The sequence below is a fragment of the Mobula birostris genome, chromosome 4, assembly GCF_030028105.1.
Source record: "Mobula birostris isolate sMobBir1 chromosome 4, sMobBir1.hap1, whole genome shotgun sequence".
NCBI lineage: Eukaryota > Metazoa > Chordata > Chondrichthyes > Myliobatiformes > Myliobatidae > Mobula > Mobula birostris.
The window spans coordinates 155,245,826-155,262,464 of record NC_092373.1 but is presented as its reverse complement, the minus strand read 5'-3'; the positions used below and the strand labels follow the sequence as shown (position 1 = coordinate 155,262,464).

Genomic DNA, 16,639 nt, shown 5'->3' with positions numbered 1-16,639 from the left:
AAAACGTTGACTGTACCTCTTCCTATAGATGGTGCCTGGTCTGCTGTGTTCTACCAGCATTTTGTGTGTGTTGCAACCTAAGGATGTGCTGGGGGCAGCCCGTAAGTGTCACCACACGATCCAGCACCAACATAGAATGTTCAGCAAATAACACAAGTAACAACGGCAGCGGCAATAAAACAAAACAAGAGCAAAACAAGCCTCTTTCCTCTCTAACACTCACACACATAGATAAGCCTCTAACCCCAGGTCTTCAGCCTCCAGCGAACTCACATATATAATGCCTTTGACTTCCCCAGTAGTATTGCAGATATCGGGGCTGAAGGTCAAAAACCAAAGTCAGTGAGTATATGGTCTCACTAACTTTGGTCTTTGACCTTCAAGCTTCGATCTTCAGACTCGCATGGACCCCAGAATGTTGACCTGGGGTTTATTGGCCTTCATGCATCCTGCCCACAAGGACCTCCAATGCCAGATCCTGTTAATCCACAGGGACTCACCTACCTTGGAGAGGAGGGGTCACCAGCCCTCATCTTTGGGACCACCAACCTCAGTCACTGATGAAGAGACTGCTCGTCTTCGTCTTCCACACCTGCCGACCCATCATCTGTCTATAGGGATCAATGGCCTTCAACTACTGAGCACTCTGACCCGGACTCTGGCTTGACCTCTATTTCCTCCTCGTTCCTGTCCCTAAAATCTGTGCTGCCCCCAACACCATTCCTACAAACGTAAAAAATTACCCGAACTGATAATGCAACTTGGCACCATGTCATTTAGTATTGATCTGTGAGCTAGAAGGAATTAATTTGACAAAATGCCTCCTTCTCTGTCATAAGTATGAAGTATATGACAGAGAATTTGGAACAGACTGTAGATATGACCTTACTTAATTACAGATCAACACAGCATGAATACTTTGTTCTGTTCAGCACGATGAGAACATTCTACAATAAAAAATATCCAAAACACGTTTAGCCTCAATACTGCAGAGTCTCCAGGTTAGAAACAAATTAGATGCAATGTTCTTGTTGTATGCAATGATCTGTTTGGCAGTTCAGGTTATCTGCTTGTCTTGATGAACTGTCAATGTAAGCTGCCTCTGGAAAAGCACCCCTACTCTGAATCATAACCACAGTCCTCCATGGTAGTCATGGCAAATATCCATATTTGACCAAAAACAGCCGCCTGACATCCTTCAGCCCTCAGATTGCAAAACTAAACATTTTCCTTATTTTCTTCGACCTGTTGCATGTCCCACCCAAGGATCTGAAAAAATCAGGTGCAAACTTGTGGATCAGCTTCTCCTGACCTTTCAGTGTTTGGTCTCATCCAGAAGACCCAAGTGAGTTGACCTATAACATTCCTCCCACCATCTACCTAATGTGGTACTGATTGTGCCCTTCCTTCAGAGTTCACAGGCAATGTAAAGGGAGTAAGAAGCTTCTATCTGGTACGTTTAATAAAAATCCTATGCCAGTTTTGCTTTGTTCACATACCTTGTCAAACACATCAAACGGATTTTGAAATTGCAAGTAACAATCCAATTCTAGCTGACAAATCCCTCTGCATTTATAGAACAATTCTTCGTTGGTCTAAGCAATAGCAGTATTAGAATTTGCAGGAATATGGCTTTATATTTCAGCAATTGGCTTATTTATAGATTTTCATTGCTACTTTGAGCATGCCCAAGCACTCTTCATGGGTTTGCAACTGCAATTCGATGAAAATTGATTATTTTACCCATGTCTTATGTCTCATAACTATGAATGTGCAGCCATTCAATCATTTTCATCACCTTAACTAAAGTACAAAACAATAATAATATAATCCAGCAATCTCAATATGCAAGAAGCATTAAGGGGGGGAGTTAACAACAACCCTCCCTTCGCTAGAGTTGGTTCTAACTCACCACTTCAGCACAAACATGAATTTTCAAACACTTATGGCCAGCGCGCCACACTGCTAAATTATTTCTGTGACAATGAAAGCTTTTCTTTTCCTTACATTTTGTCCATGGCTATTGAGAAAGAGGGGACTTTTACTGGTTTCAGCAATGAATTCCCACAGCCCCCAAATGGCCCTATGATTTCAGTCTCTGGGGCCAACACCAAAAGACCCTTCAGGAGGGTAGACCCATGGAAAACAGCCAGCCAAACTAGGGGAGCTAGCCAAGTACTAAAGACCTGTGCTGATCAACTGGCTGGAGTGCTCACTGATATCTTTAACCTCTCAGGAGGCAGCGTGAGTAACCCACCCGCTTCAGGTAGGCTTCAGTTATACCGGGCCTAAGAAGAGTGTGGTAACCTGCCTCAATGTTTATCATCCAGTAGCACTTACAGTACATTCACTGTGATAAGGTGCTCTGAGAAGTTGAAGATGAAGCATATCAACTCCTGCCTGAGAAGCGACTTAGATCTGCTCCCACTTGCCTACCGTCACAACAGTGAACAGCAGATGCCTTTTCATTTACTCTTCACTCAACATCTGGAACATCTGGGCAGTGAAGATGCATACATCAGGATACTCTGCATTGACTACAGCCTGGCATTCAATACCATTATCCCCTCAAAACTAAACAATAAGCTTTGAGACCTAGGCCTCAATTCAACCTTGTGTGACTGGATCCTCGATTTTCTCACTTACAGACACCAATCAGTTTGAATTGGCAGCACTAAATTCTCCACAATCTCCATCAGCACAGATAGTCATAAGGTTATGCGCTTAGCCCTCTGCATTACTTGATTTATACTTATGACTGTAAGGCTAGCCATACTGTAGCTCCAATGCCATATTTAAGTTTGCCGACAAGACCACTGTCATTGGTCGAATCACAAGTGGTGACGGATCAGCATATAAGAGGGAGCTTGAAAATCTAGCTGAGTGGTGCCACAACAATGACCTCTTACTCAAAATCAGCAAGACCAAGGAGCTGATTATTGACTTCAGAAGGAGGAAACCAGAGGTCCATGAGATAGTCCTCATCAGAGGATCCAAAGTTGAGCGGGTCAGCAATTTTCAGTTCCTCAGTGTCCAGCATGTACAGTAAGTGTCATTCCGAAGAAAGCACAGCAATACCTCTACTTTCTCAGAAGTTTGCGAAGATTCATTATGTCATCTAAAACTTTGACAGACTTCCATAGATAGGTGGTGGAGAGTATATTGACTATTGCATCACAGCCTGATATGGAAACACCAGCGCCCTTGTACAGAAAAGCCTACAAAAAGCAGTGTATATGGCCTAGTCCATCATGGGTAAAGCCCTCCCCACCATTGAACACACCTACAGTGAGCACTGTCACAGTTGCTTGGATTTCTGTGTATGCCTGCAAGAGAACAAATCTCAGGGTTGTACATAGTGACATATATGTACTCTGATAATAAATTTACTTTGAACTTTAATACTTTCTCAGTTACAAATTGTTTAGACTGCCTGTAAGAATTGTAAAAGAGGCAGAGTTTCTGTAAGCCTGTACATTATGTACAGATTATAAAGAGTAATATAACCTGAACTGACAGAGCCAAGATGACATTACACATTAAACCTCAACTATTCCACCACATTGCTGTCTCTGGAGATTGAGACATGAGAACTATGCATAAAATTCTAGGCCGATATGCCAGTGGTACCGAATCAGAGATGACAGGTTTCAGATGAAGCATCTAGTCTGCAAAGTGAACAGAATATGATACTACTTCAAGGCCCAACAAGAAAGTTACCCGAGGGTTCTGACCAACATTTTACTCTTAACCAATACAAACCTGATTCTGAGCTCTCAATCACATCATTGCTGGGTGGAAGTAGTCGTCATGTTCCCCACATGACAACATAGGAATTGTTTCTAACAAGTACTTCATTGACTATGAAACACTTCAGGGATCTTGAAAGACAAATGAAAGTATATTTTTCCTTTAATAGACATGGCAGCATTTAGCTTTTCTATGAAAATAACTGTGTAACCTTTGGTACTGTCCAGTATCAATCACTGTTCCTACCTTGCTCTTTTCCTGGTGAAGCTCTATCTGAATATCAGTCAATTTGGCTCGGAGTTCTTCATTGGCAGCTTGTAATGCATCTATTAGCGCCTCAGGCTTCTCGCCCTTTCCGCGTCCTTTCTTTGACATCTTTTTGTCCAGCAGTTCTTCTCTGTGGATTTGATGGGAAATCAATAATTCCTAACTGTCAGGGCTTCACACCCTATGAATATTCTTCCCATCGTCGGCTCCATTCTCTGGACCCTGGAGAAAATACAGTTAAGACAAAGTAGAAAGTAAATTCCACATTTTAATTCATCATAGAACAGCATCTTACAAAGCATGACATCTCATCTCAGTCTTAGTATATTGCTGCAGTTCCTCAGGGCAGTCTCCGAGCACAACTTCCTTTAGCTGCTTCATCAATAGCTTACTGTCAGCAAGGAAAAGGGTCTTACCAGCGAGGTGTGTGGACAAACTTGATATAGCAGGATAACCAATCCATAAAGGCATGCATTCATGCTTACATGAATGGTGCCTGAGTGGAATTTCGTTCATTGGGCTATTATGTGGACTCTTATAACATTGTAGTTAATAGCAAAATTCTTCCAGGGCTTTTGGGGGAGCGGGAGGGGGGAACAAATATTTGCAATATGACAAAAACCATTTCTAGATTATGTCTGGAAAATAAATCTACGAAATAGGGTCTGGGTTCACTAAGCAGCTAGTTAGAAGATACCTAAGAGCACACACAAATACATTCTAAAGAATGTCGACAAAGTGTAATTAGGAAAAGATACCTGGCAACATTCCTTGAGAATGTTTTGCATTACTGAAAAACATTCAACTTCAAGAAAATGCAATTTATGTAACAATAGTTAGGCATATTCAATAGAATTAAATCGTTTATGCTTGGCTTTGACATATCAAAGGGCTATTCAATGACTTGTGGGACCAGAAATTAACTTGATCAAGAGAGATGACTACTCTGTTATATACGTATGTGACAGGGAAATCCAATTTTGAAAGCCTGTGATTGGTCCAAAGAATTGCCTACAGGAACTTCAGGTGTAAGGATACTATAGGCCTGATGAGGCATGATGTCCCAAGTGTGAACAATACTGTAGAAAGGTCCTATATTGTAACAATATCGATTGGTATCAACACATTGTAGGTGGGTGCTATCTTCCGTCAGTTGGAAAAGGACTGTTTGATTTAGACAAAGTGACCACATTCTAGGCTTGCTTGTTACTGCAGTCAGATGCTCATCATTCAATTAGATCTGAAGAACCTACAACCAACCTACAATCATAGACACAGGGGAGACTGCAGGTGCTGGAATCTTGCCTCACACACAAAATGCTGTAGGACATTAGCAGGTCAAGCAGTGTATATGGAGGGAAATAAACAGCTATTTCTTTGTGAAGTCCAAATCCTGTTGAAGGGTCTCAGCCTGAAATGTTGACTGTTCACTTCCCTCTACAGAATTTGCCTGACCTGCTGAATTCCTCCAGCAATTTGTGTATTGAACCAAACTAAATCAACCAGCAGAGGGAGCCTGTATGTATAGTCAATTAAGGGCATAATCCCATTTTTTAGGCACAGTTATTGCTAGATTGGCCATATTTTTGGCACTTTCTTAAAATGTGTTATTGATTGAAAAAAAAACTTGAACTAATCAACACACACAAAATGTTGCAGGAACTCAGCAGGTCAGGCAGCACCCATGGAAAGTAATAAACAGTCAACGTTTCGGGCCAAAATCTTCTCCTGGATTGAAAAGGAAGGGGGAAGACATAAGAATAAAAAAATGGGGGAGAGGAGGGAGGAGCCTTTGTCTTTTAATTTAACTTCCTCTGTTGACTGATTCATTACCTTCGTAATTTTTGGGCTAAAGCTCAATAAGATGAAAATGTCTTCCACTTCCAATGAGAGTCAAAAGTAGGCTGATTATTCATCAGATCAAATATTTCATTCACAAATCTCAGACAATGAAGCAATCCAAAACCTAATGTAATGAACTCCAAGCAGCATCACAATCTACATTTTTAAGCAGCAAGTAATACTCATAACTATTTCTGTCCTGCTGTTATCAGACTCTTAAAGGGACTTCTCATGTGCTGAAAATTAATTCTTTATTTCCCTGTCCTCTTCCCTGTGCCACTTGCATGTTGCTTGTTCACCTTCAATATACTTTCTCTGCAGCTGCTACACTATGTTCAATATTCTGTTTTCTTTTTACTACCATGATATATTTATGCATGGCATGATCTGCTTGGATGGCACTCAAAAGTTTTTCACTGTACTTCAGGAAACATGACAATTGTTATCCGAAGTCTGACCAGTTGTCCCCGACATTCAAAGGTTTTTCATTACTGAGTCCCACCAACATCCATGCAGAGGCTCCAATCGAACAATCACATAAATATGGACTACGTCCATAACAGTTTAGAGGTTGGATATTTGGCAACAAGTGGCTGACATTTTGATTACCTAAAGCCTTCCACTCAAATACAATAAACATTCTCTATACAGGACCCCTAAGTGCAAGGCACAAGGGGATGGTGGTATGGTCACTGAATGGTAATCCAGAGGCCAGGGTGAGTGATTTGGTAAAGTAAGTTCAAAACACAATCCAGGAAATTAAAGTTCATTTTTTAAATAAATCCAGATTTAAGAAGTCAGTATCAATGATTGAGGACCAAGAAACCATCAGTCTCACACAAAAAAGCACCCTTATGCACTCTGCTCTGCATAGGTTTGCAACAAAGTTGTTCATTCTTAGCTGCCTCATGAAATGGACAAGCAAACCATTCTATACAGTTAGATATTGGCAACAAATCCCATAAACAAGTAAAAAAGTGCACATACTATTAAATCAATCACTTGTTCCCCTTTGAGTAACCATACATGGGCTACATCGATTAACAGACATCCCACCTCTCCCAGAACTTCCGGGAGTCTCCCGCATATTAATAGTGGCTCCCTGATGCCCGCAAATTATATACAATATCACGGAAATCAATTTTTTTGAGAGCAAGTCAGAGAAAAGCAAGAGAGATAGCAAGAGCAACCACGAGAGAGAGCGAGAGAAAGCGAGCCAGCGAGAAAGCAAGTAAGAGCACTTGAGAGCGCGCGAGCGACCACGAGAGAGAGAGACCGCGCGATCGAGCCATGGCAGAGTGTTCCAAAAAAATATAAAACGTACGTCACCCCAGACTACACTAAAGTGTACCCCTGCCTAATAGGGGTCAAAATAATGACAGTGTTGCTCGCTGCTCTGTTTGCAACAGTGACTTTTCTATTGCCCATGGTGGGTTAAGACTGTAAAAGACATGTTGAGGTGAGTTTAACAGGTGTCATTCGTTCATTACCATAGCTAACATTACTTAAACTAGCTGGCCAGCTGCTAAGGAGCTACTCTATTGCAGACATCCCACCTCTCCCAGAAGTCTCCCGCAAATTGATGGTGCTACCTCCCTGAAATGTTTTTGTAGGGTGGGATGGCTGGATTAACAGTGAGGCTCGAGCAATGCTTCATGCAGAAACACTGCAATATGGTGGGGGCTGGCATAACAAGTGTGCAGCTTCTTTTTCTGCCTTGCACCTGCATAATGCTGTGAACTGCTTGCCCCTTTATTGTAATAATAATTCAATTTATCCCTGCAACCATCAATGCTGGGCCATCACTTTTTCCAAAGTAAAACTGCCAGTTCCTGTGTGAGCTTTGTATTTAATGACTTTTCATATTCAGTTGGTTTTGAGAGAGCCGCCAGTGCTAATGACTTTTTTTTCCAAACAATCTCTATTGCAATATGCTTTGATGGATGGGATTAAAAAGTACCACCATTAAAGTAATCCACTAACACTACACTGGATCGAAACCATACAGGAATAAAGAGTGCAGCTGTATGTTTAGCAAATAGTTAACTCCCTTGACACAGATGAAAAATGCCTCAGGGACAGCGAGACCAGCAAATTTGTCAAACAAAGCAAAAGCTAGCTCTTAAAATATTCAGTGTGAGGAGTGCTCTGAATTAAATCTAAACCACACAGGATAAAAGTCTTTCTGATTCAGAAATGCAGTCTGTGTTGCAGTCTAAATCCCTACCATATTCTTGGCTTTATTTCCCTAATCTTTTGTGGAAATAAACTGATTTTCAAAACCTGTAGTATAATACTACATTCCTCCAGGAGCGCGATGGCACAACTCTTCTCTTAAGTGAATCTTGTAGTCTGTAATACTGCTTTATTCTGAGCCATTCTCTGCTGGACTGTCAATTACTGCTGGATTATTGAAAAGAGGAATGCTTGAAACACATATGTGCCTGGCATTTCTGCAGAAAATTCTCCTGATTTGTCACATATTCCAAAGGAACATTACTTCATTTCCTTCTGTGCCAAACTGCATTCCAATTCCTTATATACCACTCGCTATGCACTTTACTCAGATGTTGTCTGAAAGTACATAATAAAAATCTATCTCAAAATCTCCAACTATTGCTGCAGTGGAAACCAACAATGTAAGTCCAGGCTTTGCCCAGTCTCCTCTGTTAACACTGTTTCATTTACTCTGTATCTCCACGTTAATGTCATGCTCGTGTGGACTGTGTGTTGGCTGATCAATAGGACTCGGGTAGAAATTCCACTCCAAGCTGACAATCAATGACCTCTTAAGAAAAATAATTTCATACAATCTTCATTTGGATCCAATGTCAGAAATTTCAACCTTTAAAACTGTATAAATTATTTAAAGAAAAATCCTTATGAGCCAAAGTTGCAGCCAGTGGAATGTCACAAGCTTATCCCCTCCTTCAGACTAACATCTTGGGCTGCATCATGCAAGAAAATATTGTCACTCCAAACTAAACAGCCCCTGGAATCTAATGGTGGGATGCAAGTTATTACAGTTCTATTGCACTCATGTTAATCCTGTGTTATGTTAGACCTGTCATCTGAACGGTGAGCCTATTCATTGAAATGCAGAGGAATGATTGCCAAGGAAAAGATCAAGTGTAAAATAAGTTGTTCCTTTAAAAGTTTTGTTATGCTGAGCAAAAAAAAACTATATAAAAAAACAAATTGTATTTAACAATTTAACTGATCAAAAATGTTTTAAATGTTTTAATTTTTAAGCCTTCCCTGGTTATACTCCCCAACTCTTCCTCCGCTACATTGACGACTGCATTGGTGCTGCTTCATGCACCCATGCTGAGCTCGTCAATTTCATCAATTTTGCCTCTAACCCTGCCCTTAAATTCACTTGGCCTGTTGGTGGCACCTCCCTCCCCTCTCTCGATCTCTCTATCTCCATCTCCGGAGACAAACTGTAAATCGATACCTTTTACAAACCTACCGGTTTCCACGGTTACCTTGACAATCACTCTTCCCACCCTGTCTCCTGTAAAAATACTATTCCCTTTCCTCAGTTCCTTTGCCTCTGACATATCTGTTCCCAGGATGTGGCTTCTTTTCCAGGACATCAGGATCTCCTCCTTCTTCAAAGAATGGGATTTCCCTCCTCCACCAGTGATGCTACCATCACCCGCATCGCCTCCATTTCCCGGACATCCAAAGTCATCCAATCTTCCCGCTGCCTTAACAGCGATAGAGTCTGTCTTGTCCTAACCTACCACCTCATCAGCCTCCACATCCAAAACATCATCCTCCACAATTTCTGCCAACTCCAAAGGGACTGAACATCTCTTCACTAAACATATCTTTACCTCTCCCACCCCTCGTCTCCAGTTTCCGCAGGGATGCTCCCACCACGATTCCCATGTCCATTTGTCCTTCCTCTCTAACCTCCCTCCTGGCACTTAACCCTGCAAGTGGCCTAAGTGCTACACCTGCCTATTCACCTCTTCCTTCACCTCCACTCAGGGCCCCAAACAGTCCTTCCAGGTGAGGCAACACTTCACCTGCGAATAAGCTGGTGTCATCTATTGTATCCAGTGCTCCTGATTCAGCCTCTTCTACATTTGTGAGACCTATCTTAAATTTGGGGATCATTTCATTGAGCACCTCCACTCCATCTGCCAAAAATGGAACTTCCTGGTGGCCAAACATTTTAATTCCCATTCCCATACCAAATCTGATGTGCCAGTGCCAGGATGAGGCCACCTCAGGGTAGAGAAGCAACAACTTATATTCTGTCTGGGTAGCCTCCAACCTGATGGTATGAATATCAATTTCTCCTTCCAGTAAAAAAAATTCTCACCCCCTTCCCTTTTCTTCTATTCCCCACTCTGGCTTTTTACCTCTTCTCACCTGCCTAACACTTCCCCCCCGGATCCCCTCTTCCTTCTCTTTTACCTATGGTCCACTCTCCTCTCCTACCAGATTTCTTCCTTTCTGGCGGGAGGAGTAGATGGCAGCGCAACGCAGCGCACACGGCCTCTCCGACGATGAATATCTATAATCTGCCAAGTAGGGTGCTGTGCACAATTCTGATTTGATGGAGGCAGACGTGAGAGCATGGAAGAACGTCCGGAGAAACTTCTGAAATGTCTTTTTCGCTGCCGCCGCTACTGTGTGATCCGAAATCTCCAGAGGGGAAGGCCCCGAATCCTCGGCTTTGCCTGTTGCTTGGTGGCCGGGGCCGGGGTCGAAGCGCTCGGCAGAGATGGTGCTTGGTGTCGGATGGCTGGTCGGAGGCTCAAAGTTTTCGGACGGACTCAGAGTCGGACTGTGGTCGGACGCTTCCAGGATGCTGCATCGGCAAGTTTGCGGCGCTGGAAGCTCATGGCAGGGAGAGTTTCTCCCTTCTACCGTCTGCATGAGATGTTGGGTTATTGGGACTTTGAGACTTTTTTTTACCATGCCCATGGTCTGCTCTTATCAAATTACGGTATTGCTTTGCACTGTTGTAAATATATGCTATAATTATGTGTTTTTTGTCAGTTTTAGTCTTGGTCTGTCTTGTGTTTCTGTGATATCATACTGGAGGAACATTGTATCATTTTTTAATGCATGCATTTCTAAATGACAATAAATGAGGACTGAGTGTCCTCATAATCTAATCTAATCTAGCCCTATACCTTTCCTATCCTCTGATCTCACCTATCACCTTCTAGCTAATCCTCCTTCCCCTTTCCTCACCTTATTCTTTCTGGTGCCTTTACCCTTACTTCTCAGTCGTGAAGATAAGTTTTGGGGCGAAACATCAACTGTTTATACCAGAGATGCTGCCTGACCTGCTCGGTTCCTCCAGAATTTTGTGTGCGTTGCTTTGGATTTCAAAGATTCAAAGGTTTACTTACTATCAAAGTAAACAACTCTGAAATTCTTCTTCTCCAGGCAGCCATGAAACCCTTGAAAGAAAAAAATGGCAGCCTGATCATCAAGCCCCAAACCCCTCTCCCGCCAAGAACAAACAAAAACAATAGACACATCAAGCCCCAAATCCCCCACACCTGCACACAAAAAATGAGAAAGATGGGGTGAAAAACACAGAATATAAAAGAGCTGTGACTGAAAAAAGTCTATAGTCCAGGTCCATATCCAAAATGCAGAAAACCTATGTAACATTCTCCTTCTCCATAACAGACCAATTTTACCAGCATCTGCAGACATTCCCATGTTTATGTTTTAATTTTTTTTTATTTTAAAATGATTTCTACACCTTAACTGCTCTTAAAGAATTTTTGATTTTTTTCTGAATGTTTAGGATATTCAAAGGCATTAAAAGTCAGATTATTAATATGCTTTTATCCAGCCACTTCATGGGTAGGCTTCGTTCTTCCATTGAGCAAGATCTCTGCCGTTTATGAGAAGGGCAGTACTTACTTGCAAGCTGGCATCAGTGGATAGACAACAGATGCTTTCAATGGTGATATGCATGTCAATGACGACTTCTGGTTGCATATTCTGCCTCTTATTTCTACAAGGTGAAACTTAATGTGGGCATGTTTATTGCTGTGGGGGGCAGGGGCAGTGAGAGTTTATTTCTAAACTCTCCCTTACCTAGGCCGTTGGTATCTATCTCTTATCAAGTTAAGTTCATGCAAAGCTAGTGATCAAAAGACAGCTTCAGATGCTAAACAAATGCTCAACAGCTTCCAGTCTTTTGGAGCTAAAGCTGTAACACAGTGAGATGGGTATCATGGGCCTGCTACTGGAAAACAAGCAACAGCATATGGTAGTTGCAATCTTGGAAAGGCATCATCCTGACACTAGGGTGCATTTTATTTTCAATAGTACATATAGATTTAGATTTATTTATGTACATTGAAACTTACAGTGAAATGTGTTATTTGCTTTAACACCCAAGGATGTGCTGAGGGCAGGCTGCAAATGTCACCACACATTGTGGCTCTATATTTAGAAAACATGCCAGAAGGAGCAGATACATAATAAAAGCTGCATCAAGACTTATGAAAACATATTTTGTATATGGCTCATTAACCTTAGACACTGAAATATATCTATAAGTCATGTCATTCCTCTGCTATACAACTGATAATACTTTGGCAATCTTTTAAACATTTAAAAGACAATATTAACCTTCTGATTCCATACAAATTAATGAATCTAAATACAAATTCTGCCACCATGAACAACTGCCTGTTTAATTCTATGTCTGTTTATTTCTACCCTACCACATCAAAGTGCTAGACATTGCAAAATTTTTCTATATTCATCCTCATTTATATTCTGTTTTGTAACTCACATACACATGCTTGCATACGGTTTAACTAAAGCTTAATGAAAGAATGTTTTTTTTATTATATCTTAATGTCCAGTATACCACTAGTCATTATTTATCCTGAACTACAAAGAAATATAGTAGTTAGAAGAGATTCTTGAAGGTTTTAAACCAAAACAACCAAATCAATTTGTTTATACTTAAAGGCAATAAATCATAAAATATAGTAGTCAAATATCATTTTTATTCAATCATTTTTATTTCTAAATAACTGCCAAGAGGATAATCTGGGTGTTCCCAACCCAGCAACTATAGCTGAACTGGGAGATCCACTCCCTATTGAAGTCTAGGATTGTAGTGTTTAAATCAGGTGACCGTGACCTTTATGAGAAATTGAGACAAGAACATGGTAAAGCTGTCAGGGATGCAAAGAGGCAATAGCCATCCAAAATCAAATCTTAGACCAACAATCAGTTGTGGCAGGGTTTACATGCTGTTACAGGCTACAATACAAATTCAGACAGCATTGCTGACAGCAACACATCACTTCCTGATGCGGCTAATACATTCAATGAGCATATTGAATAGAAAGGGATTGGAATGGCATCACCAATCCCGACAGCCTTTAATGCACCTGAAACCACAGTTACTGTTATGGATGCAAGATGTAAGATTTGTTATCAGAGAATGTATAAATTATATACCTTGAAAGTTGTCTGTTACAGGCAGCCACAAAGCAAGAAACACAAAAAAAACGCAATTTTAAAAAAAGACTTAAAACCACTGCACAGGGAACGAGAGAGAAAGAAAAAAATACATACATCATACAAACAATAGAAGCAAGAAAACAGCATCCTGAACCAGACTGAATCCCAGAAACATTCCCAGAGCAGCCCAAGCCTCAGTTCCCAGTTCATCACAACATCGAGGCAGAAACATACAGCAGCCTGGTCAACTCACAGCCTCAGCGCCACGGAGAAAGGAATAAACATGCGTGGGTAAGCGAAAGAAATCAGCCTGAACCTCACCTCTGTTCCTGACTCTCGGGCTTCCAGACTATCTGAGCTGACGTTTCTGTAAGTAGATGTAAGCTTTGCCATGATTGCTCTCAAGGCTACTGCCTCAAAAGGATGCATCCTCAGCCCACTACTCTACCCCCTGAACACTCATGACCACATGGACAGATTCTGCTCCAACTCCATCCACTAATTTGCAGATGGCATCGTCATAGTGGGCCAGATCTCAAATGATGATGAGATAGAATACAGGAGAGTGAGGGCAAGGAGGAGGCTGAGAGATGAGGGAAGTGAGGGAGGGGAGAGGGGGAGGGGGAAAGGGGGTAGAGGGGGTAGAGGGGAGAAGGGGAGGGGAGAGGGGGAGAAGGGGAGAGGGGGGAGAAGGGGGAAGGGGGGAAGGGGGAGAGGGGAGAGGGGGGAAGGGGGGAGAGGGGAGAGGGGGAGAGGGGAGAAGGGGAGAAGGGGGGAGAGGGGAGAGGGGAGAGGGGAGAGGGGAGAGGGGGAGAGGGAGGGGGGAAGTCCTTCTATCAGGGAGCACATACTAAAGCCTGAAATCACATACCACCAAGCTCAAGAGCAGCTCTACCCCACTGTTATAGAACTATGCGTGATTCCTGCTATTGGATGGATTCTCACAATCCACCTCACTGTGAGCTTGCACCTTACTGGCTAACTGTACTACACTTTCTCCATACTGTGACAATAATAAACCAATTTGCCACACTGTTGTCACCCAATCTAGACTGTTTTCTTCAAGAAATAACTTACATTTTTTATATAATGGATTGTGTATCTTTCAAATATCTTGAAAGTACTTCATGGTTAATTATGTGAGGTACAATAAAGTGAAACGAGATAAGTGATCAGGTTTGATTTTTAGTTTTGCAATAGCAAGGATATTTCCCAGGGATTGTTTACTCCAGCCTGCATCAACTTGAGCATACATTTATGACCTCAGAAAAATGAAAGTGTGTTTCTGGCAGGGTAACGCTAAAGTACTGGTTATTTTTATGTCATGGTAAAATTTGAATCCACGGGCTTGAGAAAAAGGTGAAAATAAACAATCCTAATCATTAAAACATTGACTACAATCATATTACTGCTTTGTAATAAGGTTCAACATAATTGGTTAAATATGTTGAATAGGTAGAATTCTACTCATTACTGATTAAATGAAGATGTAATAAATATTGGTTTCTATGACCAAAGTAGTAAGCATATTTGGATTACTCTGAAGATCTTGACAAATTTGACAATAGGAATCTAACGAGTCAAACGGTCTCTGGATATACCATGAATCTATGAGTAATTTCAATTTCGGTTCATGCAGACCATATAAATTTCAGTTTTGGTCGGTGAATTCAAATATTAAAATACCATTCAATGGAAAATTAATTATAAACTAGAATGGAATGGTACTTCAACTGATGCACAACCTTCCTTAAAGGATGCATTGTTTCAAGTTCTGTAGGCATGATGTTTAAACTGAAAGAGCTGGCTGATCAAAATATTTCTTGTAATGTTGTTCAATTATAAATTGAAGAGCTGACATATGGAATTTATGAATAAAGGCAAAAGATATTTTGTGATGCTGGCTCTTTGTCACTTGAAAAAAATAAATGACTGGTAACCAAACTAAATTATGCATGTTTTTTAGCCAATAAGTATTGAGAACTTCTGTCACGTTTTATGTTATCTGAAGGAACATTTACATTCTAAGAGTTAGTTGATTGCTAATAACAGGCACCAAAGCAATCCAATCCATTACCTTACTATTTAAAGAACAGTAGATGCATGTTTTCTTTGACTGTTTTCCCTTCTTCAGTCTATCCTATGGTTACTAGTCCTTTTAGGCTCTACTTCATTAAGAGTTAAAGGAGATGTAGTCCTGAAGAAGGGTCTCAGTCCGAAACGTTAACTGATGCAGCTTAGCCGCTGAGTTCCTCTAGCATTTTGTGTATGTTGTGAAGGAGCCTTAGAATGTCAGCAAAGTCTCTTACAAATTTCTATTGAAATACAACAGGGAGTACTCAGGGAGCATCAGAGCTTGGTATAGAGGTTCCAATGCACAATGGATTGTAGAATTGGTCAACTCTATCACAGCACAATCTTCCCCACCGAGGGCATCATCAAGAGGTGGTACCTCAGGAAGGTGGCATCTATCTCCAAGGACCTTCACCATCTGGGACATGCCCTCTTCTTGCTACTACCATCAAGGAGGTAGTTCGGGAACCTGAAGACTCACACTCAATGATTCACTAAGAGTTTATTTCCTCCATCATCAGATTTCTGAAAAGTCCAAGAAATGCATAAACACTACCTCAATTTTCTTTTTCCGTTGCACTCTACAGTTCCTGTAATTTTTGTATTTTTTTTTTAATCTTTGGACTATACTGCTGCCACAAAACAACAAATTTCACGACACACATCAATGAAAGTAAAACTGATTCTGAAATTGATTTAATGTGTCCTCCAGTGTTGATGGCAGTAACATTTCTTCAGCATCTATACGATGGGGATCCACAATCTTGCCAACTCTCCAAATCCTTCACCACTCTGTGGTTTTGAAAACATGCTCTGCTGGCATTTTTCACTTCTGAGTCAGGTGCAGCTCAATGGATAGTACCCTTACAGTAACAATCTTGCAAGCAAGTGACTCAGCAGCAAGCCTTACGACACAAATAAGCACGGAAATCTAGGCTGACATTTGGTGATATACCAAGTGAGCAGCATAATGGCAGAACCTGACCCTTTGGGTGATACAACAGACTGAGGCACTCTTTGGAAAAGAGGAGAATTCGCTCTAGGTCTGCCCTGAATAACAGTTATCATTCCACTGACCCTCACTGAAACAGATAATCTGGTCATTATTTCATTGAGTTTGTAGATACTATGGGTTACTTTGCTGGTACATGCTCCACATTACAACAAGCATGCAGACATTGTTAAGAGGTTCAGCTGTAATTCAGACCAAACATCAAAAGGGGGAAGAAGTGTCATC

At 41.2% G+C, this 16,639-nt stretch overlaps 1 protein-coding gene across 1 annotated transcript in view; it reads right to left on the bottom strand.

Annotated features, from left to right (window-relative positions):
• Positions 1 to 16,639, bottom strand: part of LOC140196678 (janus kinase and microtubule-interacting protein 1-like) — a 377,821-nt gene that overhangs the window by 191,599 nt on the left and 169,583 nt on the right. Inside the window, exon 3 of the mRNA XM_072256285.1 lies at positions 3,997 to 4,239. Within this exon, the coding sequence (XP_072112386.1) occupies positions 3,997 to 4,125 (129 nt within the window). The 5' untranslated portion in view covers positions 4,126 to 4,239. The remainder of the gene's footprint in view (positions 1 to 3,996; positions 4,240 to 16,639) is intronic.